A 24,740-nucleotide genomic window follows, 5' to 3' on the forward strand; every position below is an offset into this window, starting at 1 on the left:
CTAGGGCTCACCTGAGTGCACGCCCACGTGCCTGTTCAGGTGACTGGCCAGGTAAAATCTCTTTTGGAGGATTTTGGGAGGATTTTGGGAGGATTTTGGGGTCACACACACACCTGGGGCTCACCTGAGTGCACGCCCATGTGCCTACTCAGGTGATTGCCCAGGTAAAACCCCTTGTGGAGGATTTTGGGAGGATTTTGGGAGGATTTTGGGGTCACACACACACCTGGGGCTCACCTGAGTGCACACCCATGTGCCTGTGCAGGTGATTGCCCAGGTAAAACCTCTTGTGGAGGATTTTGGGCGGATTTGGAAAGGATTTGGAATGGATTTGGAATGGAGTGTGGGGTCACACACACACCTGGGGCTCACCTGAGTGCACGCCCACGTGCCTGTGCAGGTGATTCTCCAGGTGAAAGCTCCTCCCACAGCCGGGCTGGGGGCACACCTGGCTGCGGCCCCTGCGGCTCACCTGGCTCTGGGGGGCAGGTGGGAGGTGAGGGGGGGTCCAGGACAGGTGAGGGGGGTCCAGGACAGGTAAAGGGGGTGTCCCCCCCCTGCAGGCACCTGGAGGCTGCTGGTTGTGCTGAGCTGCTGCCCACAGGTGCTGTGGGGGCAGGTGAGGGGCTCGGGGGGGTCCGGGGAGGGGGCGCGGCCCCTCCTGCTCCTGCGGGGCCTGCAGAGCCTGGGGTGAGTGACCCCCCCCTCAAAGGTGGGGGGCAGGGGTCACACCTGCCCCACCTGGGGCTGCTGAACCCCCAAAATCACCCCCTCCCCACAAAAAAGTGAACTAAACACTCCCTGAACCCCAAAACCCTCCCAGGTGCTTCACACATACAGGTAACCTGAGCCCCCCTCCCCACCCAGAAACACCCCAACCCCCCCCCCCCAAAATGACCCCTGACCCCCCCAAATGACCCCTGACCCCCCCAAATGACCCCTGACCCCCCAAATGACCACTGACCCCACCCCAAGGACACCCCAAATCCCCCCAAATGACCCCTGACCCCACCCCTACCCACCCAGGGACACCCCAAACGACCCCTGACCCCCCCAAAAGACCCCTGACCCCCACCCCAAGGACACCCCAACCACCCCCAAATGACCCCTGACCCCCCCAAACCCCCCAGTGCCCCCCAGACCGTTCTGGCTCTTTGGGGATCTCGTAGATGATCGTCGACCCCTCGGTGTCCTCGTTGGGGGAGGGGTCCCGGGGGGGCTCCGGAGGGGGGGGCTGGGCGGGGGGGGGCAGCTCCTCCTGCTTCAGCCTCAGCACAGGGTCCTCCTCATCCTCCTCTGCCAGCGGTGGGGCTGGTGAGACCCCCAAAATCCACCCCAAATCCTCCCCACGGCACCCCCACCCCCTTAACTCACCCCATCCCTGACCCCAAATCCCCCCTGACCCCCCATTCCTGACCCCAAATCTTCCCTGACCCCAAATCTCCCCTGACCCCAAATCCTGGCCCCAAATCCCCCCGACCCCAAATCCCCCCTGCTCCCCCATTCCTGACCCCAAATCCTCCCTGACCCCCCATTCCTGATCCCAAATCCCCCGACCCCAAATCTCCCCTGACCCCAAATCCTGGCCCCAAACCTCCCCTGCTCCCCCATTCCTGATCCCAAATCCCCCCCGACCCCAAATCCCCCCCTGACCCCCAATTCCTGACCCCAAATCCCAATTCCTGACCCCAAATCCCCTCTGACCCCAAATTCCCCCCTGACCCCCCATTCCTGACCCCAAATCCCCCCGACCCCAAATACCCCCTGACCCCCATTCCTGACCCCAAACCCCCCCGACCCCAAATCCCCCCCGACCCCAAATCCTGACCCCAAATCCCCCATGATCCCAAATCCTGACCCCAAATCCTGACCCCAACCCCCCCCCCATGACCCCAAATCCTGACCCCAAACCCCCCCATCTCCCCAGTTTCCCCCCTCCCCCCCCTTTACCTGTCTTGGGCAGGTGAGGCTCCGCAGGGGGGGCAGGGAAGGAGCCCCCCGCCCCCAGCAGCCCCCCCAGCTCGAGCTGCAGCCCCCCCAGGGGCCCGGCCAGGATCAGGAGGGGGGGTCCCTGCAGCAGGGCGGGGGGGGGGCCCAGGGGCACGCAGAGCACGGCCTCCAGCGCCTCGGGACCCCCGGCGGGACCCCCGGGACCCCCGGGACCCCCGGGAGGGGGGGCTGGGACCGCGGGACCCCCCCCCGCTGCCGCAGCCCCCTCCGAGCCGGAGCTGCAGCGCCCCGAGGAGGAGGAGGAGGAGGAGGAGGAGGAGGAGCCGCGGGCTGCGGAGGGAACGGGGAGGTCACGGACCGGTAAAAAAATCACTGGGTAGACACTAAAAAATACCGAGGATCGTCCCAAAAAAATCTGCTCTCAGAATCAAAATACCCACCCAAAAAATATCGGGGATCGTCCCAAAAAAATCTCCTCTCAGACTTAAATTAACCCCCAAAAAATATCGGGGATCATCTCAAAAATCGGCTCTCAGATTTAAAATATCCCCCCCAAAAAATATCGGGGATCATCCCAAAAATCTCTCAGATTTAAAATAGCCCCCCAAAAAGTATTTGGGATCGTCCCAAAAATCGGCTCTCAGATTTAAAATATCCCCCCCAAAAAATATCGGGGATCATCTCAAAAATCGGCTCTCAGATTTAAAATATTCCCCCAAAAAAATCTCAGGGACCATCCCAAAAAAATCTCCTCTCAGACTTAAAATATCCCCCCAAATAATATCGGGGATCATCCCAAAAAATCTCCTCCCAGAATCAAAGTACCGCCCTCACAAAAATTATTTGGGTTCTCCCCAGCTCCCCCCAGACCCCATTCTTGCCTCTCAACCCCACACACCCCAAAACCCCTGTGTGCCCCCCAGACCCCACCCATCCCCAAAACCCCCCGTGTGCCCCCCTGACCCCATTCCCAGCCCCACAAATCACCCCAAAACCCCTGTGTGCCCCCCAGACCCCATCTACGCCCCAAAACCCCCCAACCCCTCCACTGTGTGCCCCCCAAACCCCATCCCTGGCCCCACACACCACCACAAAACCCCCCAAAAACCCCATAAAAACCCCCCAAAAACCCCACAGAAACCCCCTGTGCGCCCCCAGGCCCCATCCCCTGCCCCACAAATCTCTCCTCAGCCCCCCAAAACCCCCCGTGTGCCCCCCAAACCCCATCCCTGGCCCCACACAACACCCCCCAAAACCCCCTGTGTGCCCCCCAAACCCCATCCCTGGCCCCACACACCACCACAAAAACCCCATAGAAACCCCTCGTGTGTCCCCCTGACCCCATACCCAGCCCCACAAATCTCTCCTCAGCCCCCCCAAAACCCCCCCGTGTGCCCCCCAAACCCCATCCCTGGCCCCACACAACACCCCAAAAACCCCATAAAACCCCCTCGTGTGCCCCCCAAACCGCAGCCCCGCCCCACACAACACCCCAAAAACCCCATAAAACCCCCCCGTGTGCCCCCCAAACCCCATCCCTGGCCCCACACAACACCCCAAAACCCCCCCGTGCGCCCCCCAAACCCCATCCCTGGCCCCACACAACACCCCAAAACCCCCCAAAAACCCCATAAAAACCCCCCAAAAACCCCATAGAAACCCCCGTGCGCCCCCCAAACCCCATCCCTGGCCCCACACAACACCCCAAAAACCCCCCGTGCGCCCCCCAAACCCCATTTCCAGCCCCACAAATATCTCCTCAGCCCCCCCAAAACCCCACCTATCCCCCAAAACCCGCCAGCCCCTCACCCTCACCCTCACCCTCATCGCCGCCCGAGTGGCTGTCGCTGTCGCTGTCGCTGTCGCCGTCGCTGTCGCTGTCGCTGAGCGGCCGCAGCGGCGAGTGCAGGTCCTGGAAGTAGCGGTGGCCGCGCTCGCACTGCCACACGGCCGTGGTGTAGAGCCCGACCGACGGGTCCAGCTCGGCCAGGCGCGGCTCGTACGGGCAGCGCTGCCGGTGGTCCTCGTACCAGATCACCGCGTGCCGCAGGCAGTTCACGTTCCGCCGGCGCCCTGGCGGGCAGCGGGAGAGCCCCGGGGTGAGGGACGGCACCCCGAGAGTGAGAGAGAGAACCCCGAAAGTGAGAGAGAGAACCCCAAAAGTGAGAGAGAGAACCCCAAAAGTCAGGTACGGCAACCCAAAGGGAGGGGGAGAGCCCCAGAGTGAGAGAGAGAACCCCAAAAGTGAGGGACGGCACCCCAAAGTGAAGGAGAGCCCCAGGGTCAGGGACGGCACCCCGAAAGTGAGAGAGAGAACCCCAAAGTGAAGGAGAGAGCCCCAGGGTCAGGGACGGCACCCCAAAGGGAGGGGGGGAACCCCAAAAGTGAGGGATGGCACCCCAAAGGGAGGGGGGAACCCCAAAGGGAGGGATGGCACCCCAAAGGGAGGGGGGGAACCCCAAAGGGAGGGGGAGAGCCCCAGGGTCAGGGACGGCACCCCGAAAGTGAGAGAGAGAACCCCAAAAGTGAGAGAGAGAACCCCAAAAGTGAGGGATGGCACCCCAAAGTGAAGGAGAGAGCCCCAGGGTCAGGTACGGCACCCCAAAGGGAGGGGGGAACCCCAAAGGGAGGGGGAGAGCCCCAGGGTCAGGGACAGCACCCCAAAAGTGAGAGAGAGAACCCCAAAGGGAGAGAGAGAACCCCAGGGTCAGGGACGGCACTCCAAAGGGAGGAGGGGAACCCCAAAAGTGAGGGATGGCACCCCAAAGGGAGGGGGGGAACCCCAAAACTGAGGGATGGCACCCCAAAGGGAGGGGGAGAGACCCAGAGTGAAGGAGAGAACCCCAAAGTGAGGGACAGCACCCCAAAGTGAGGGATAGCACCCCAAAGGCAGAGGAAGAACCCCAAAGGGAGGGAGAGAATCCCAGAGTGAGGGAGAGAACCCCAGAGTGAGGGACGGCACCCCAAAGTCAGGGAGACAACCTCAAAAGTCATGGGTAGCACCCCAAAAATCAGGGACACAATGCCCAAAGTCAGGTACAGCACCCCCAAAATCGGGTACAGCCCCCCCAAAATCAGGGACAGCACCCCCAAAATCGGGTACAGCTCCCAAAATAATTGACAGCATCCCCAAAATCACGCACAGCCCCCCAAAATCAGGGACAGCACCCCCAAAACCAGATACAGCCCCCCAAAACCGAGTACAGCACCCCCAAAATCAGGCACAGCCCCCCAAAGAGCACGGACTCACGTTTCTTGCGTTTGGGTTTTTTGGGGAGCTGCTCCCAGGGTTTGCTGTGGACAGAGGGAGGGAGGGGGTGGGAGAGGGGAAGGGGCTCCTGCAGGACCCCCAGAGTCCTGCTGCCCCCCGACCCCACCTTCCTCATCCTCACCCCTCATCACCCCCCAGCCTTCCTCCTCCTCCTCCTCCTCCTCTCCCCCCTCTCTGCCCGTTCTTCATCCTCCAGGAACAACGGGGGCATGAGGGAGAGGAACGGGGGAGGAGGAAGAGGATGAGGAAGGAGAGGATGAAGGAGAAGAGGATGAAGAAAAAGAGGATGAAGGAAGAAGAGGATGAGGAAGGAAATGATGAGGAAGAAGAGGATGAGGAAGGAAATGATGAGGAAGAAGAGGATGAGGAAAAAGAGAACGGAGGAAGAAGAGGATGAAGAAGAGGATGAGGAAGAGGATGAAGAAGGAGAGGATGAGGAAGGAGAGGAACAAGGAGAGGATGAGAAAGAAGAGGATGGAGAAAGAAGAGGATGAAAGAAGAACAGGATGAGGAAGGAGACGATGAGGAAGAAGAGAAAGGAGGAAGAGGCTGAACAAGGAAAGAATGAAGAAGGAGAGGATGAGAAAGGAGATGATGAGGAAGAAGAGGATGAAGAAGGAGAAGATGAAGAAGGAGAGAACGGAGGAAGGAGAGGATGAAGAAAAAGAGGATGAACAAGATGAGGATGAAGAGGATGAGGATGAACAAGATGAGGATGAAGAGGATGAGGATGAACAAGATGAGGATGAAGAGGATGAGGAAGGAGCGGATGAGGATGAAGAGGATGAGGATAAACAAGATGAGGATTGAGAGAATGAGGAAGGAGCGGATGAGGATGAAGAGGATGAAGAAGGAGAAGATGAAGAAGGAGAGAACGGAGGAAGGAGAGGATGAGGATGAGAGAATGGAGGATGAAGAGGATGAGGATGAACAAGATGAGGATGAAGAGGATGAGGATGAACAAGATGAGGAAAGAGAGAATGAGGAAGGAGCGAATGAGGATGAAGAGGATGAGGATGAACAAGATGAGGATGAAGAGAATGAGGAAGGAGCGGATGAGGATGAAGAGGATGAGGATGAACAAGATGAGGAAAGAGAGAATGAGGAAGGAGCGGATGAGGATGGAAGAGGATGAGGATGAACAAGATGAGGATGAAGAGGATGAGGATGAACAAGATGAGGAAAGAGAGAATGAGGAAGGAGCGGATGAGGATGAAGAGGATGAGGATGAACAAGATGAGGATTGAGAGGACGAGGAAGGAGCGCATGAGGAAGCAGAGCCGGAGCCAACACCCTTCAGCACCGCGGACAGCGCCCCGCCCGCTCCCCCCGAGCCCCGCGGCCAAAACCTCGGCGAGGGGGGGGCACCCGCACCCCCCCGCGACCCCCGCACCCCCTCCCCAGCCCCCGGCCCCTCACCCGCGGCGCCCGGCGCGCTGCCCCCGCTCCAGCCCCAGCAGGTACGCCGCCAGCTTCGCGTCGCTCCAGCCGCTGCGGCGCCGCAGCTCCACCCAGGGCCCGTGCGCCTCGCCCAGGTACACCCGCCGCACGTCGTACTTCTTGCGCGACTCCAGCCGCCGCCGCGCCCGGTCCGTCTCGGTCAGCCGGGGCCGCCCCCGAGCTTTGCGGCCGCCGCCGGGGTCGGGACCGGCGGGACCCCCGGGACCCCCGGAACCGCCGGGGCCGCGCTCGGCCGCGCTCATGGCGCGGCGCGCTCTGATGACGTCACAGCGGCGGCGGCGCGGGCACGCACCGCGCGCGTGCGCTGAGCAGCGCTGTGCGCGTGCGCTGAGCGCGCGGGTCGCGTTCGTTTTTTGTTTTTTGGAGGGGGGGGGGGGGACACGGCACGTATCAGCCCCACCCTGTACCCCCAGGTGTGCAGGTACCCTAGGTGAGAGGTGTGCAGGTACCCCAGGTGAGAGGTGTGCAGTACCCCAGGTGTGCAGGTACCCTAGGTGAGATGTGCAGGTACCCCAGGTGTGCAGGTACCCCCAGGTGTGAGGTGAGCAGGTACCCCAGGTGTGCAGGTACCCCAGGTGAGATGTGCAGGTACCCCCAGGTGTGCAGGTACCCCAGGTGTGCAGGTACCCCCAGGTGTCAGGAACCCCAGAACCCAGCAGGGACCCTCTAAATTGGAATGGGGGGGGCACAATTCCCTCCCCAGTTGCCCCCTGGGTTCCCCCAAATTCCCCCAGCACCACCTCGGTTTGGGGCGGGGGGGGGCACGAATTTGGGGAGGGTCCCCAAAATCCTCCTCCTGCGAGCACCGGGGTTTGGGTGGTCACAACCCCCCCAAACCTCTCCAGGGCCCCCCCAAACCCCCCAGACCCCTCAAAACACGACACCCCCTCTCCATCCATCCATCCATCACAGCACCCCTTTATTCCCCGCCGCTTTTCGGGGGGTCTCCCCCCGGCTGCCCCCCCTCCTGCCCCTCGGGGGGCTCCAGCCCCGCTGCCGGGGGGGTCCCCATGCCCAGCTGGGGGGTCTGGGGGTCAGCAGGGGGGTCAGCAGAGGGGTCCCCCCCCTCGGAGAGGCGGAACACGACGGGCGTGCGCCCCAGCACCGGGTTGTGCTCCTGCAGCCCCGAGATCCACCTGCCCAAGGTGCGGCGGTCACCCGCCCCCGGCACGCACAGGGCGAACACGGGGCCCTCCTCCACTGCAGGCACGAGCAGCCGGGTCAGGGGGGGGCGCGGGGACCCCCCCAAATCCCACCCGGACCCTCCCCCCAAAAACTCACCCTCGTCCACGTCGAACTCGTCGTCGTCCCAGGGGCCGCGCTCCAGCTCCAGCTCCAGGTGTAGAGGGAAGTAAAAGCTGCGCTCGGGGTCTGGGGGGGGGGTCCTGGGGAGCAACCGGGGGGTTCTGGGATGTTCTGGGGGGTCCCTGTGCCCCCCCCGGGATCCCCCCCGGACTCACCCTGAGGTGTGGGGGCAGGGGGTCCCCCCGTAAGACGAAGTATTTGAGGAGGGTCCCGCGGAGCCAGAGCGGGAAGGGCCCCTCGACGAAGACGGGGCGGGAGGGGTCGTGCAGGGCCAGGAGCTGCCGCTGCTCGGGGCTCTGGGAGCCTGGGGAGGGGGGGACAGCTGGGGACACGGGGATGGACCGGGGACCCCGAACCACACCCCGGGGACCCCGAACCACACCCCGGGGAACCCCGAACCACACCCCGGGGAACCCCAAATCCCACCCCGGGGACCCCGAACCACACCCCGGGGAACCCCAAAAACCTCACAGAGACCCCGAACCACACCCCGGGGAACCCCAGGGAACTCCAAAAACCTCACAGAGACCCTGAACCACACCCCGGGGACCCCAAATCCCACCCCGGGGAACCCCAAATCCCACCCCGGGGACCCCGGACCACACCCCGGGGAACCCCAAAAACCTCACAGAGACCCCAAACCCCCCCTAAGGAACCCCAAACTCCACTGCAGAGACCACCAGGGAACCCAAACCCTACCACAGGGACTCCGAACCCCACCCCAGGGAACCCCAAATCCCACCCCGGGGACCCCGAAACCCACCCCGGGGAACCCCAAAAACCTCACAGAGACCCCCGAACCACACCCCGGGGAACCCCAAATCCCCCCCCGGGGACCCCGAACCACACCCCGGGGAACCCCAAAAACCTCACAGAGACCCTGAACCACACTCCGGGGACCCCGAACCACACCCCGGGGAACCCCAAATCCCACCCCGGGGACCCCGAACCACACCCCGGGGAACCCCAAAAACCTCACAGAGACCCCAAACCCCCCCTAAGGAACCCCAAACTCCACTGCAGAGACCACCAGGGAACCCAAACCCTACCACAGGGACCCCGAACCCCACCCCAAGGACCACCAGGGAACCCCAAATCCCACCACAGGGACCACTGAGAAATCCCAAAAACCTCACAGAGACCCTAAACCCCACCGCAGGGACCCCCAGGGAACCCCAAACCCCACTCCAGGGACCCCCAGTGACCCCAAACCCTACCACAGGGACCCCAAATCCCACCACAGGGACCACCAGGGAACCCCAAACCTCCTCACAGAGACCCCAAGGAACCCCAAAAGGGACCTCAAATCCCCTCACAGAGACCCTAAGGAACCCCAAATCCTTCCCAAGGGACCCCAAACCCCTCAAACCCTCTCAAAGAGATCCCCAAGGAACCCCAAATCCCTCCCAAGGAACTTCAAATCCCTCAAACCCCTCACAGAGACCACCAAGGAACCCCAAACCCCTGACAGAGACCACCAGGGAACCCCAAATCCCTCCCAAGGGACCCCAAGCCCCTCAAACCCGAGACCACTCCCCTCCAGGGCCCCCCAAGGGACCCTCCCAGACCCCCAGAACTCACTGACGATGAAGGGCTGGACAGAGCCCTCGTCCTCCCCTGTGTCCGGCACGGGCCGCTGCGGGGCGGGGACACGGTCACTGCAGGGACCCTCCTGTCCCCAGCCCTGTCCCTGTCCCCAGTCCTGTCCCTGTCCCCCAGTCCTGTCCCTGTCCCCCAGTCCTGTTCCTGTCCCCAGCCCTGTCCCTGTCCCCCAGTCCTGTCCCCCCAATTCTGTCCCTGTCCCTCAGCCCTGTCCCTGTCCCCCCAATTCTGTCCCTGTCCCTCAGCCCTGTCCCTGTCCCCCAGTCCTGTCCCCCCAATTCTGTCCCTGTCCCCCAGCCCTGTCCCTGTCCCTGTCCCCCAGTCCTGTCCCCCAGCCCTGTCCCTGTCCCCCAGTCCTGTCCCTGTCCTTCCAGCCCTGTCCCTGTCCCCAGTCCTGTTCCTGTCCCCCAGCCATGTCCCTGTCCCCCAGTCCTGTCCCTGTCCCCTCAACTCTATTCCTGTCCACCAACTCCGTCCCTGTCCCACTCTGTGTCCCCCCAGCTGTGTCCCTGTCCCCGTCCCTGTCGCTGTCCCCAGCTGTCCCCCTAGCCCTGTCCCTGTCCCCCCAGCTGTGTGCTGTGTCCCTGTCCCATCCTGTGTCCCCCCAGCTCTGTCCCTGTCCCCCCAGCCCTGTCCCTATCCCCTCAGCTGTCTCCCCAGCCCTGTCCCTGTCACCAGCCCTGTCCCTGTCCCCAGCCCTGTCCCTGTCCCCCCCGTGCCCACCTGGATGACGGTGACAGTGGCCCCAGGGTCCCTGGCGATGCGCTGCAGCCCCAGGCGCGCTGTCCCCAGAGCTGTCCCTGTCTCTGTCCCCAGCTCTGTCCCTGTCCCTGTCCCCAGAGCTGTCCCTGTCCCCAGCTCTGTCCCTGTCCCTGTCCCCAGCCCTGTCCCTGTCCCTGACCCTGTCCCTGTCCCCAGAGCTGTCCCTGTCCATGTCCCTGTCCCTGTCCCCAGCTCTGTCCCCGTCCCTGTCCCTGTCCCCAGAGCTGTCCCTGTCCCTGTCCCTGTCCCCAGCTCTGTCCCTGACCCTGTCCCTGTCCCCCCCGTGCCCACCTGGATGACGGTGACAGTGGCCCCAGGGTCCCTGGCGATGCGCTGCAGCCCCAGGCGCGCTGTCCCCAGCCCGGGGGGCGGCAGCTGGGGGGGCAGCGGGTGGGGGTCGAGCTGCCGGAAGCGCGGCAGCCAGAACATCATCCTCTGCACCTTGCGGAGCGGGCGGCTGCGCGGCCCGAACACCCCCAGCAGCAGGAAGCGCGTCTCGGCGTCGGGCACCACCCCTGGGGACACGGGGACAGTGGGGACATTGGGGTGACAGCAGCAGGAAGCGCGTCTCGGCGTCGGGCACCACCCCTGGGGACACGGGGACAGTGGGGACATTGGGGACATTGGGGTGACAGCAGCAGGAAGCGCGTCTCGGCGTCGGGCACCACCCCTGGGGACACGGGGACAGTGGGGACATTGGGGTGACAGCAGCAGGAAACGCGTCTCGGCGTCGGGAACCACGCCTGGGGACACGGGGACATTGAGGGGACATTGGGGTGACAGCAGCAGGAAGCGCATCTCGGCGTCGGGAACCACCCCTGGGGACACGGGGGGACATTGAGGGGACATTGGGGTGACAGCAGCAGGAAGCGCGTCTCGGCGTCGGGCACCACCCCTGGGGACACGGGGACATTGAGGGGACATTGGGGACATTGGGGTGACAGCAACAGGAAGCGCGTCTCGGCGTCGGGAACCACCCCTGGGGACACGGGGACAGTGGGAACATTGGGGTGACAGCAACAGGAAACGCGTCTCGGCGTCGGGCACCACCCCTGGGGACACGGGGACAGTGGGGACATTGGGGTGACAGCAACAGGAAGCGCGTCTCGGCGTCGGGCACCACCCCTGGGGACACGGGGACAGTGGGGACATTGGGGTGACAGCAGCAGGAAGCGCGTCTCGGCGTCGGGAACCACCCCTGGGGACACGGGGACAGTGGGGGGACATTGAGGGGACATTGGGGTGACAGCAGCAGGAAGCGCATCTCGGCGTCGGGCACCACCCCTGGGGACACGGGGACATTGAGGGGGCATTGGGGACATTGGGGTGACAGCAGCAGGAAGCGCGTCTCGGCGTCGGGCACCACCCCTGGGGACACGGGGACATTGAGGGGACATTGGGGTGACAGCAACAGGAAGCGCGTCTCGGCGTCGGCCACCACCCCTGGGGACACGGGGACATTGAGGGGACATTGGGGACATTGGGGTGACAGCAGCAGGAAGCGCGTCTCGGCGTCGGGCACCACCCCTGGGGACACGGGGACATTGGGGACATTGAGGGGACATTGGGGACATTGGGGTGACAGCAGCAGGAAGCGCATCTCGGCGTCGGGCACCACCCCTGGGGACACGGGGACATTGAGGGGGCATTGGGGACATTGGGGTGACAGCAGCAGGAAGCGCGTCTCGGCGTCGGGCACCACCCCTGGGGACACGGGGACATTGAGGGGACATTGGGGTGACAGCAACAGGAAGCGCGTCTCGGCGTCGGCCACCACCCCTGGGGACACGGGGACATTGAGGGGACATTGGGGACATTGGGGTGACAGCAGCAGGAAGCGCGTCTCGGCGTCGGGCACCACCCCTGGGGACACGGGGACATTGGGGACATTGAGGGGACATTGGGGACATTGGGGTGACAGCAGCAGGAAGCGCGTCTCGGCGTCGGGCACCACCCCTGGGGACACGGGGACATTGAAGGGACATTGGGGACATTGGGGTGACAGCAACAGGAAACGCGTCTCGGCGTCGGGCACCACCCCTGGGGACACGGGGACATTGAGGGGACATTGGGGTGACAGCAGCAGGAAACGCGTCTCGGAGTCGGGCACCACCCCTGGGGACACGGGGACATTGAGGGGACATTGAGAGGACACTGGGGTGACAGCAGCAGGAAGCGCGTCTCGGCGTCGGGCACCACCCCTGGGGACACGGGGACAGTGGGGACATTGGGGTGACAGCAGCAGGAAGCGCGTCTCGGCGTCGGGCACCACCCCTGGGGACACGGGGACATTGAGGGACATTGAGGGGACATTGAGGGGACACTGAGGGACATTGAGGGACATTGAGGGGACATTGGGGTGACAGCAGCAGGAAGCGCGTCTCGGCGTCGGGAACCACGCCTGGGGACACGGGGACAGTGGGACATTGAGGAGACATTGAGGGGACATTGAGGGGATATTGGGGACATTGAGGGGACACTGGGGATATTAGGGACATTGGGGACAGCGGGACATTGGGGATGTGGGGGACATTGGGGACAGCGGGACATTGGGGATGTGGGGGACATTGGGGACATTGGGAAAACGGGGGAAATGGAGACATTGGGGACATTGGGGATACGAGGACATCGAGGGGACACTGGGGATGTGGGGGACATTGGGAATACTGGGGACATGGGGGACCTTGGGGACATTGGGGATATGAGGACATTGAGGGGACATTGGGGATGTGGGGGACATTGGGAATACTGGGGACATGGGGGACCTTGGGGATGTGGGGGACACTGGGGACACGAGGGACAGCTGTGGTGACAGCAGCAGGAACCGCATCACGGTGCCCGGCATCACACCTGGGGACACTGAGGGGACGGGTGACACGGGGGGGAGGCACCAAGGGACCTGCGGGGACACGGAGGGACACCGGGGGAGCTCAGACACCGCGGGGGGGGTGGGGGGGGGGACACGGCGGGGACAGATCGCGGGACCGCCGCGCACCGTATCGCTCCATCTGCTCGAGCAGCCGCAGCCCGCACTCCTGCTGCCGCGGGAACGGGAACAGCAGCCGCTGCACGGCGCCGCGCGGCACCCAGCGGCCCCGGGGCAGCAGCCGCAGCAGCGCGTTGTAGGCGGGCAGGCTGCGCTCCGCGCCCAGCGCCGGCATCGCCGCCAGCGCCGCCTCCACCAGCGCCAGCCGCCCCCCGCGCCCCGGCGGGCAGCGAGCGGCGTCCCGGAGAGCGGCGGCGAAGGCGGCGGGGCCGCCGCGGTCACCGCTGTCACCGCGGTCACCGCTGTCACCGTCGCGGTGCGGGTCCTCGCCGCGCTGGCGCGAGAGGCGGCGTCGCGATGGGGCCCCGGAGGTGTCGCCCCCAGAGGTGCCGCCCTTAAAGGTGTCACCCCCTGAGGTGTCACCCCTAAAGGTGTCACCCCTAAAGGTGTCACCCCTAAAAGTGTCACCCCTAAAGGTGTCACCCCTCGAGGTGTCACCCCTAAAGATGCCACCCCTAAAGGTGTCACCCCCCGAGGTGTCACCCCTTAAGGTGTCACCCCTAAAGGTGTCACCCCCCGAGGTGTCACCCCTTAAGGTGTCACCCCTTAAGGTGTCACCCCCCGAGGTGTCACCCCCCAGAGCCCCCCGCCGGTGGTCCCGGGGCTCCGGGCCGCGCTCGCTGTCCCGTGTCTCGCGGAAATGGCGCTGCCACGTCGAGGTTCCCGCGGTGTCGCCCCCCGCGGTGTCGCCCCCCGCGGTGTCGCCGTCCGGGCGGTGGCGCCGCTGCGGCCCGCGGGGGTTCGGGGTCCCCGCGGTGTCACCGCCTTCAGTGGGGGCGCGCGCGGGGCGCTGGCACAAGCTGCGGCACAGCTGGGGAGGGAAAAGGGGTCACCCGCCTGTCCCCGTGTCACCCGCCTGTCCCCACAGTGTCCCCACAGTGTCCCCACACCCCCACTGCCCCTCTCTCCCCATGTCCCGCCAGACTCCCCCGCACCTCCGGAACCCCGGGGCGGCCCCAGAGCCCCCGGGGCAGCGCCCGGACCCAGTTCAGCCGCATGTGGCCGCGGTGGTGTCGCGGTGTCTGTCGCGGTGTCTGTCGCGGTGTCGCGGTCACGGCCGAGCCCCGCTGTCCCCACGCCGGGTCGCGCCGCTGGGCGCCGCCATGTTGGCTCGGGGTCAGGGGGCGGGGCCTGACGGCGCAGCCAATCAGCGCGCGGCTTTCCCCCCTGAGCGCGGTGATTGGCAGGGAGAGCGGGGGCGGGGCTCGGAGGGGGTTCCCCCGTGACGTCAGAGCGGGACCCCGGGATGAGCTCAGGGCCGGGGATAGGCGGTGACGTCACGCGGGGTTTAACGATGATGTCAGAGCCGCAGCCGCTCCGTTAAAGGGGAACGGCAGATCCGGGGGGGCGGATTTGGGGGTTCCCCAAATCCCCGGGGCGGGGGGGAATCCTGGGTGTCCCCCCAGTGCCGAGGGGGGGGGTCCCGGCATGGCGGGGAGGGGGCGGGGACGGACTGGGGGAGGGGAAGGGGAGGGGGACATTCCCCACCCGTGACGAGTCGTGTCCCCCCCCCGAGGGGGCGGCGGAGTCCGATCCGGTGACGGCAGCGAGTGGGGGACGGGACGGGGGGAGAAGCGCCGTGTCCCGGGGGGTCCGCGGCACCGGGGGGGTCCCGAGTGTCCGGGGAACGGACCCCGGGTGACCCCGGGGGGTCCCCGGCACCGTGGGGTGACCCCGCTGTCCTGAGGGGGTTCCCCGTTCCAGGGGGGCACCCCGGTGACCCGGGGGGGGACACGGGTGTCCGGTGGGAGGGGGGAGAACGGGAAAGGGCCGGTTTGGGGTGGGGGGGGCGTTCCGGGACTCTCCTGCCCCCCCCCGGGATCCCCCCCCCCAGCTCCGGGATCCCCCCCGCTAAATGTGGAAAAAATGACGCCATCACCCGCCCCGCCGTGACGTCAGCTCGGCGGAGGTCGCGGATTGGCTGCGGCCGGCCCGGCCCGGGGGGGCTCCGCGCCCACCGCCCACTTTTAAAAGTGGCGGCGGCGGCGCCGGGACGGGAGCGGGAGGGAGCGACCGAGGGCACCGACCCGACCCGAGGGCACCGACCCGACCCGGGACACCCCGAACCCACCCGGGACACCCCGAACCGGCGCCACCCGCTCGCCTCGACCCCCAGCGGAGCCACCGAGACCCCCCCGCGACCCCCGAAATGTCCAACGCGCACTTCAACCGCGGCCCCGCCTACGGGCTGTCGGCCGAGGTGAAGAACAAGGTGAGCGGCACCGACCGAACCGAACCGAGCCGAGCGGCTCCGGGCAGGTGCGACCCTCCCGCGGCGGGGGCAGCACCGGGGGCGGGCCGGGGTCGCGACAGAACCCGGCGGGAGCGGGGGCGGGACCCGGCGCTGTCCCTGGTGCTGCCCCGGCCGGGAAGGGACGGACACCGGGACAGGGGGGCGGCACCGGGGGGTCCCCCCCGTTCCCTCCCCGGGGGTCCCGCCGCGCTCCGGTTTACCGGGCGGGGTGAGCCCCGCACCCCCCGGTCCCTCCGGCAGCGGGAGGTGATGGCGCCGCGTCCCCGGCGGCGATGAGGAGGGGAGGGGGGCGACACCGGGGCTCCCCCCGTCCCGTGAGCACCGGGGGGTCCCGCCGGGCACCGGCTCGTTAAGGGTTAACCGGGTCCGTGTGGGTTCCCCCGGTTCTGGCGGAGGTGACGAGCACCGGGTCCCCCTCGGGATGGGGGTCCCGGGGTGGCGACCGGGCCCCGGTAAGGGTTAACCCCGGGGGGTACCGGGGGGTCCCGCCACGGTGACGGACACCGAATTGAAGGGGGGGGGGCTACACCGGGATCCCCCCGCTGTCCTGAGGAGGGGAGAGGGCTACACCGGGACGGAGCGGGAGGACACCGAGACCCCCCTCAAGGAGCTCCGGTGTCCGCCCCTTAAGGGTTAACTGGGGGGGGGCGGTTCGGGGGGAGATGCCGGATACGGACACAGCGAGGGGGGTCCCGCCGCGCCCCGGCCCGTTAAGGGTTAACGGGGGGGGGAAATCGGTGCTCGGGGGGGGCCCGGAGCCCCCCGGCCCCGCCGTGAGCCCTTATAAGGCGGCGGAGCGCGGCGGGCGGGCGGCGGCGGCCCCGGCCCGGGGCTATATATGGGCAAAGGTTCGGCCGGCCCGGTGGCCCGCGGCTCCCGGGGGGGCCGGGGCGGGGCGGGGGGGGGGGGTCCGGGCACCCCCGGCCTTCCCGGGTCCCTCCGCCCCCCCCCGGCACCGGGGGAAAAACGGGGAACACCGGGGATCCTCGGTCCTCGGCGCGGCTGCCGCTTCCTCCCTGGGGGTGTCCCCAAAATCTCCTTCGTGGTGTCCCCAAAATCTCCTTTATGGTGTCCCCAAAATCTCCTTTGTGGTATCCCCAAAGTTCCTTTTATGGTGTCCCCAAAATCCTTTTTATGGTGTCCCCAAAGTCCCTTTTACGGTGTCCCCAAAAATCTCCTTTATGGCGTCCCCAAAATCCCTTTATGGTATCCCCAAAATCCCCTTTATTGTGTCCCCAAAATCTCCTTTATGGTGTCCCCAAAATCTCCTTTATGGTGTCCCCAAAGTCCTTTTTATGGTGTCCCCAAAATCTCTTTATGGTGTCCCCAAAATCTCCTTTATGGTGTCCCCAAAATCTCCTTTATGGTATCCCCAAAATCTCCTTTATGGTGTCCCCAAAGTCCCATTTATGGTGTCCCCAAAATCTCCTTCGTGGTGTCCCCAAAATGTCCTTTATGGTGTCCCCACAATCTCCTTTACGGTGTCCCCAAAGTCCCTTTCTGGTGTCCCCAAAGTCCCTTTTACGGTGTCCCCAAAATCCCTTTATGGTGTCCCCACAATCTCCTTTACGGTGTCCCCAAAGTCCCTTTCTGGTGTCCCCCACATTCTCCACGTCCCCTTCACGGTTAAGGGGGATGTGTCTCCCCCCCCGGCAGTGTCCCCTTGTCCCCGTGTCCCCAGCGCTGTCCCCCACATCCTCCTTGTCCTCCTTCCCCGTGTCCCCCTGGTGTCCGCGACGGTGTCCCCCACGTTCTCCGTGCCACCGTGTCCCCCCTGGCGGTGTCCCCGTGTCCCCCCTGGCGGTGTCCCCGTGTGTCCCTCGTGCTGTCCCTTGCCTCTGCTGGTGTCCCCGTGCTGTCCCACTCCCCTGGCGGTGTCCCCATGTGTCCCTCGTGCTGTCCCTTGCTCCTGATGGTGTCCCCGTGTATTCCTGGTGCTGTCCCACCCTCCTGACGGTGTCCCCCTGGCGGTGTCCCCGTGCTGTCCCACTCCCCTGCTGCTGTCCCGTGTCCCCTCCGGCCCTGTTCCACCCTGCTGATGTCCCCGCGCTGTCCCCGTGTCCCCCCCGTGCTGTCCCACCCCGCTGATGTCCCCGCGCTGTCCCCGTGTCCCCCCGTGCTGTCCCACCCCGCTGATGTCCCCGTGTCCCCCCGTGCTGTCCCACCCCGCTGATGTCCCCGCGCTGTCCCCGTGTCCCCCCGTGCTGTCCCACCCCGCTGATGTCCCCGCGCTGTCCCCGTGTCCCCGCAGCTGGCCCAGAAGTACGACCCGCAGCACGAGCGGGAGCTCCGCGCCTGGATCGAGGGGACCACGGGGCGCCGGATCGGGGACAACTTCATGGACGGGCTCAAGGACGGCGTCATCCTCTGCGAGTACGGCCCGTGTGACCCCCCCGTGACCGCCCGTGACTCCGTGTGACTCCGTGTGACCCCGTGTGACCCCCCCGTGACCCCGTGTGACCCCGTGTGACCCCCCTGTGACCCCCCTGTGACCCCCGTGTGACACCGTGTGATCCCCGTGTTACCCCTGTGTTACCCCCCCGTGACCCCCGTGTGACCCGTGTGACCCCGTGTGACCCCCGTGACCCCCGTGTGACCCGTGTGACCCCCTCGTGTGACCCCCGTGTGACCCCGTGTAACCCCGTGTGACCCGTGTGACCCCCGTGTGACCCCGTGTGACCCCCGTGTGACCCCCGTGACCCCCGTGTGACCCCCCGTGTGACCCCTGTGTGACCCCCCCCGTGACCCCAGCTTTGTCCCCAGTCCCGGCGTGCTCACCTCACCTGTGCTCTCTCACCTGTACTGACCTCACCTGTGCTCTCCCCTGTGCTCTCACCTGTCCTCTCTCCCCTGTGCTCTCACCTGTGCTCTCCCCTGTACTCCCTCACCTGTGCTGTCTCACCTGTGCTCTCACCTGTGCTCTCACCTGTGCTCCCCCTCACCTGTGCTCTCTCACCTGTCCTCTCTCCCCTGTGCTCTCACCTGTCCTCTCTCCCCTGTGCTGTCTCACCTGTGCTCTCACCTGTGCACTCACCTGTGCTCACCTGTCCTCTCTCCCCTGTGCGCTCACCTGTGCTCTCACCTGTGCTCTCTCACCTGTCCTCTCCCCCCTGTGCTCTCTCCCCTGTACTCTCACCTGTGCTCTCACCTGTCCTCTCTCACCTGTTCTCTCTCACCTGTGCTCTCACCTGTGCTCTCACCTGTGCACTCACCTGTCCTCTCTCTCCTGTGCTCTCACCTGTGCTCTCACCTGTGCTCTCACCTGTGCTCTCACCTGTCCCCTCTCACCTGTGCTCCCTCACCTGTGCTCTCCCCTGTGCTCTCACCTGTGCTCTCTCACCTGTGCTCTCACCTGTCCTCTCTCCCCTGTGCTGTCTCACCTGTGCTCACCTGTCCTCTCTCACCTGTGCTCACCTGTGCTCACCTGTCCTCTCTCACCTGTCCTCTCTCCCCTGTGCTCACCTGTCCTCTCTCACCTGTGCTCCCTCACCTGTGCTCTCACCTGTGCTCTCACCTGTGCTCTCACCTGTGTTCCCTCACCTGTGCTCTCACCTGTGCTCTCACCTGTGCTCTCTCCCCTGTGCTCACCTGTGCTCACCTGTCCTCTCTCACCTGTGCTCTCCCCTGTGCTCACCTGTGCTCTCCCCCCTGTTCTCCCCTCCAGGCTCATCAACAAGCTGCAGCCGGGCTCGGTGCCCAAGGTGAACGATCCGGTGCAGAACTGGCACAAGGTGAGGGGAGGGGAAACCCCCCCCAAAAAAAACCCAAAAAAAACCCGCGGGGGGTTTTTGGGGTGCGGGGGCGGGGCCGGGGCGGGGCCGTGACCCCAAACCCGGCCCCAAATCGCAGCTGGAGAACATCGGGCACTTCCTGCGGGCGATCACGCGCTACGGGGTGAAGCCCCACGACATCTTCGAGGCCAACGACCTGTTCGAGAACACCAACCACACCCAGGTGCAGACCACCCTCATCGCCCTCGCCAGCCAGGTGGGCAGCGGGGGTCCTGGGGGGTCCTGGGGGGGCTTTGAGGGGGTCTTGGGGGAGGGTTCTGGGGGGATTCCGGGGGAGCTTTGAGGGTCTGGAGGGTCCTGGGGGGTTCTGGGGGGGCTTTGAGGGGGTTCTGGGGGGATTCTGGGGGGGCTTTGAGGGTCTGGGGGGTCCTGGGGGGTTCTGGGGGGGCTTTGAGGGGGTTCTGGGGGGATTCTGGGGGGGCTTTGAGGGTCTGGGGGGTCCTGGGAGCTCCTGGGGGGACTTTGAGGGGGTCCTGGGGGGTCCTGGGGGGGGCCTGGGAGGTCCTGGGGGGTTCTGGGGGGTGGGATTGGGGGTCCTGGGGGGTCCTGGGGGGTCCCTGGGGGGACCTGGGGGGTCCTGGGGGGTGGGATTGGGGGTCCTGGGGGGGTTCTGGGGGTCCTGAGGGGTGGGACTGGGGGTCCTGGGGGGGGGTTCTGGGGGGTCTTGGGGGGTCTGAGGGGATCCTGGGGGGGCTTTGAGGGGGTCCTGGGGGGTCCTGGGGGGGTTCTGGGGCGTCCTGGGGGGTCCTGGGGGGTCCTGGGGGGTCCTGGGGGGACCTGGGGGGTCCTGGGGGGTGGGATTGGGGGTCCTGGGGGGGTTCTGGGGGGTCCTGGGGGGTCCTGAGGGGTGGGACTGGGGGTCCTGGGGGGGGTTCTGGGGGGTCTTGGGGGGTCCTGGGGGGTCCCTGGGGGGACCTGGGGGGTTCTGGGGGGCTTTGAGGGGGTCCTGGGGGGTCCTGGGGGGTTCTTGAGGGTCGTTGGGGGATCCTGGGGGGGCTTTGAGGGTCTGGGGGGTCTTGGAGGGTCCTGAGGGAGATTTGAGGGGGTCTGGGGGGGTCCTGGGGGGGGTTCTGGGGGGGCTTTGAGGGTCTGGGATGTCCTGGGGGGTCCTGGGGGGGTCCTGGGGGGTCTGGAGGGTCCTGGGGGGTTCTGGGGGGTGCTGGGGGGTCTTGGAGGAGACTGGGGGTCCTGGGGGGTCCTGGGGGGTGGGATTGGGGGTCCTGGGGAGGCTTTGAAGGGGTCCTGGGGGGTCCTGGGAAGTCCTGGGGGGTCCTGGGGGGACCTGGGGGGGATTCCGGGGGGGCTTTGTGGGGTCCTGGGGGGCTCCTGAGGGTCCTCGTGTCCCCTTGGAGGACACAAAGCCACACCTCAGCTGGGGGGGATCCAGAGGGGTGTTTGGGGTGCGGGGAGGGGATTTGAAATTTGGGGAGAGGATATTTGGGGCCAGGGGAGGGTATTTGGGGTCTGGGGAGGATATTTGGGGTCTGGGGAGGGTATTTGGGGTCTGGGGAGGATATTTGGGGTCTGGGGAGGGTATTTGGGGTCAGGGGAGGGTATTTGGGGTCTGGGGAGGGTATTTGGGGCCAGGGGAGGGTATTTGGGGTCTGGGGAGGGTATTTGGGGTCTGGGGAGGGTATTTGGGGTCTGGGGAGGATATTTGGGGTCTGGGGAGGGTATTTGGGGTCAGGGGAGGGTATTTGGGGTCTGGGGAGGATATTTGGGGTCTGGGGAGGATATTTGGGGTCTGGGGAGGGTATTTGGGGTCTGGGGAGGGTATTTGGGGCCAGGGGAGGGTATTTGGGGTCTGGGGAGGGTATTTGGGGTCAGGGGAGGGTATTTGGGGTCTGGGGAGGATATTTTGGGTCTGGGGAGGGTATTTGGGGTCAGGGGAGGGTATTTTGGGGTCAGGGGAGGGTATTTGGGGTCACGGGAGGATATTTGGGGTCAGGGGAGGGTATTTGGGGCCAGGGGAGGGTATTTGGGGTCTGGGGTCCCCCTGAGCCCCCCCACCCCCCACGTTCTCACCAGGCCAAGACAAAGGGGAACAACGTGGGGGGTCTGGGGGTGAAATACGCGGAGAAGCAGCAGCGGCGCTTCCACCCCGAGAAACTGCGCGAGGGCAGGAACATCATCGGGCTGCAGGTGGGACTGGGACTGGGACTGGGGGCACTGGGGGGACTGGGGGGACTGGGGGACTGGGGGGATACTAGGGACACTGGGGGCACTGGGGGGACTGGGGGACTGGGGACACTGGGACATTGGGGGGATACTGGGGGGACTGGAGGGACTGGGGACACTGGGGACACTGGGGGGATACTGGGGGGACTGGAGGGACTGGGGGGACTGGAGACACTGGGGGGCATTGGGGACACTGGGGACACTGGGGACACTGGGGATACTGGGGGGACTGGAGGGACTGGAGACACTGGGGGGCATTGGGGACACTGGGGACACTGGGGACACTGAGGGACACTGGGGACATTGGGATACTGGGGACACTGGGGACACTGGGGGTATTGGGGATACTGGGGACACTGGGGATACTGGGGACACTGTGGGGACACTGGGGACACTGGGGGGCACTGGGGGGCATTGGGGACACTGGGGATACTGGGGGGGACACTGGGGAGATACTGGGGAGATACTGAGGACACTGGGGACACTGGGGGTATTGGGGATACTGGGGGGCACTGGGGACACTGGAGACACTGGGGACACTGGGGACACTGGGGACACTGGGGGGCACTGGGGGGACACTGGGGGGGCACTGGGGGGGGGGCACTGGGGGCCCCGGGCGGTCCCAGCCCCCCTGGGGACACTCGGTGACGCTGTGACTGTCCCCAGATGGGCACCAACAAGTTCGCCAGCCAGCAGGGCATGACGGCGTACGGGACACGGCGGCACCTGTACGACCCCAAACTGGGCACGGACCAACCGCTGGACCAGGCCACCATCAGCCTCCAGATGGGCACCAACAAAGGGGCCAGCCAGGTGGGACGGACGGGACGGACTGGGATGGACTGGGATGGACTGGGATGGACTGGGATAGACTGGGACAGGGCACCAACAAAGGGGCCAGCCAGGTGGGACAGACTGGGACAGACTGGGACAGACTGGGACAGGGACAGGGCACCAACAAAGGGGCCAGCCAGGTGGGATGGACTGGGACAGACTGGGACAGACTGGGACACCCTGGGGACAGGGACAGGGCACCAACAAAGGGGCCAGCCAGGTGGGATGGACTGGGATGGACTGGGACAGACTGGGACAGACTGGGACAGACTGGGACAGGGCACCAACAAAGGAGCCAGCCAGGTGGGACAGACTGGGACAGACTGGGACAGACTGGGGACTGGGACAGGGACAGGGACAGGGCACCAACAAAGGGGCCAGCCAGGTGGGATGGACTGGGATGGACTGGGACAGACTGGGACAGGGACAGGGACAGGGACAGGGACTGGGACTGGGACACCCCTGGGGGACAGGGACAGGGACAGGGACTGGGACACCCTGGGGGACAGCGACAGGGACAGGGACTGAGACAGGGACACTGCCACCCTGGGGACAGGGACACTCTGGGGGACAGGGACAGGGAGTGGGACAGGGACACTGCCACCCCTGGGGGACAGGGGACACTGCAGGGGGACACGGGGACACTGCCACCCCTGGGGAGCATAGGGACAGTGACACTGCAGGGGACAAAGCTCGAGGGACAAAGGAATTTGAGGAGGACACAAAGGAATTTGAGGAGGGCACCGAGGGACTCTGAGGAGGGACAAAGGGACTTTGGGCTCCGGCAGGCGGGGATGCCAACCCCGGGGGCACAGAGGGGTTTGAGGAGGGACAGAGGGATTTGAGGAGGGCACCGAGGGACTCTGGGCTCCGACAGGCGGGGATGACAACCCCGGGGGGACAAAGGGATTTGAGGAGGGACAAAGGGACCGTGATGAGGGCACCGAGGGATTTGAGGGCACTGAGGGACTCTGGGCTTCGTGCAGTGGGGATGACAACCCCGGGGGCACAGAGGTGTTTGAGGAGGGACAAAGGGATTTTGAGGAGGGACAAAGGGACTCTGGGCTCCGTGCAGTGGGGATGACAACCCTGGGGACACCAAGGGATTAGAGGAGGGACAAAGGGACTGTGATGAGGGCACCAAGGGACTCTGGGCTCCGGCAGGCGGGGATGACGGCGCCGGGGACCAAGCGGCAGATCTTCGAGCCGGCGCTGGGCATGGAGCACTGCGACACCATGACCATCGGGCTGCAGATGGGCAGCAACAAGGGCGCGTCGCAGCAGGGCATGACGGTGTACGGGCTGCCGCGGCAGGTCTACGACCCCAAGTACTGCGGGGGCCCCGAGCTGCTGGGCCACGACGGCTACGACGGCCACGACGGCCTCTACAACTCCCAGTAGCCGCCGGCAGCGCCGCCGCTTGCACCCCCGACACCGCTCGTCACCGGCCGCACCGCGCCCCGCGAGCCGCCACCGGCACCGGGGAGGGGACACCGGAGCCGGGCTCGGCCCTGGGACTGATCCTGGCGGGGAAATCCGCGTCCCTCGAGGGGGAAACGATCCCGGGATTGATCCTGGGATTGATCCTGGGGGGGAAATCCGGGTCCCTCGAGGGGGAAACGATCCCGGGATTGATCCTGGGATTGATCCTGAGGGGGAAATCCGGGTCCCTCGAGGGGGAAACGATCCCGGGATTGATCCTGGGATTGATCCTGAGGGGGAAATCCGGGTCCCTCGATGGGGAAACGATCCTGGGATTGATCCTGGCGGGGAAATCCGGGTCCCTCGAGGGGGAAACGATCCTGGGATTGATCCTGGGGGGAAATCCGGGTCCCTCGAGGGGGAAACGATCCCGGGATTGATCCTGGGATTGATCCTGGGGGGAAATCTGATCCTATAGGGGAGGGAACGATCCCGGGATCGGCCCCAGGACTGATCCTGGGGGAAAAATCCAGATCCCTCGAGCAGGAAACGATCCCGGGATTGATCCTGGGGGGAACCTGATCCTATAGGGGAGGAAACAATCCCAGGATTGACCCTGGGATTGATCCTGGGGGGGAAATCCGGATCCCTCGAGGGGGAAACGATCCCGGGATTGATCCTGGGGGGAAATCTGATCCTATAGGAGAGGAGACGATCCCAGGATTGATCCCAGGATCGGCCCTAGGACTGATCCTGGGGGAAAAATCCAGATCCCTCGAGCAGGAAACGATCCCGGGATTGATCCTGGGGGGAACCTGATCCTATAGGGGAGGAAACGATCCCAGGATTGATCCCAGGATCGAT

At 65.5% G+C, this 24,740-nt stretch overlaps 3 protein-coding genes and 1 long non-coding RNA gene across 4 annotated transcripts; 2 read left to right on the forward strand and 2 right to left on the reverse strand.

Moving 5' to 3' along the window:
• Nucleotides 1-333: 333 nt before the first annotated feature.
• ZNF653 (zinc finger protein 653) lies at nt 334-6,926 on the reverse strand. Its single transcript, XM_056510240.1, has 7 exons — nt 6,641-6,926; nt 5,201-5,244; nt 3,772-4,023; nt 1,951-2,280; nt 1,143-1,296; nt 568-676; nt 334-478 (listed from the first exon to the last, which is right to left on the reverse strand). Exons 1-7 carry the CDS (start codon nt 6,922-6,924, stop codon nt 350-352), a joined length of 1,302 nt encoding a protein of 433 aa, XP_056366215.1. The 5' UTR covers nt 6,925-6,926; the 3' UTR covers nt 334-349.
• Nucleotides 4,070-4,656, forward strand: LOC130263020 (uncharacterized). Its single transcript, XR_008842277.1, has 3 exons — nt 4,070-4,194; nt 4,275-4,334; nt 4,498-4,656. It is a non-coding gene; the product is annotated as an uncharacterized LOC130263020 (long non-coding RNA).
• A 650-nt stretch (nt 6,927-7,576) lies between the features above and the next one.
• Nucleotides 7,577-14,640, reverse strand: ECSIT (ECSIT signaling integrator). Its single transcript, XM_056509953.1, has 8 exons — nt 14,333-14,640; nt 13,347-14,208; nt 10,617-10,866; nt 10,313-10,376; nt 9,569-9,623; nt 8,139-8,291; nt 7,964-8,053; nt 7,577-7,882 (listed from the first exon to the last, which is right to left on the reverse strand). The coding sequence occupies exons 1-8, from the start codon at nt 14,393-14,395 to the stop codon at nt 7,602-7,604; spliced, it is 1,818 nt and encodes a 605-aa protein (XP_056365928.1). The 5' UTR covers nt 14,396-14,640; the 3' UTR covers nt 7,577-7,601.
• Nucleotides 14,641-15,377: 737 nt separating this feature from the next.
• On the forward strand, nt 15,378-24,222 carry CNN1 (calponin 1). The gene is made up of 7 exons (XM_056510298.1): nt 15,378-15,609; nt 17,903-18,024; nt 19,316-19,382; nt 19,501-19,638; nt 21,471-21,584; nt 22,287-22,433; nt 23,619-24,222. Exons 1-7 carry the CDS (start codon nt 15,547-15,549, stop codon nt 23,853-23,855), a joined length of 888 nt encoding a protein of 295 aa, XP_056366273.1. The 5' UTR covers nt 15,378-15,546; the 3' UTR covers nt 23,856-24,222.
• The last annotated feature ends 518 nt before the right edge of the window (nt 24,223-24,740 follow it).

This window comes from Oenanthe melanoleuca, chromosome 25 (genome assembly GCF_029582105.1).
Source record: "Oenanthe melanoleuca isolate GR-GAL-2019-014 chromosome 25, OMel1.0, whole genome shotgun sequence".
Classification (NCBI taxonomy): Eukaryota; Metazoa; Chordata; class Aves; order Passeriformes; family Muscicapidae; genus Oenanthe; species Oenanthe melanoleuca.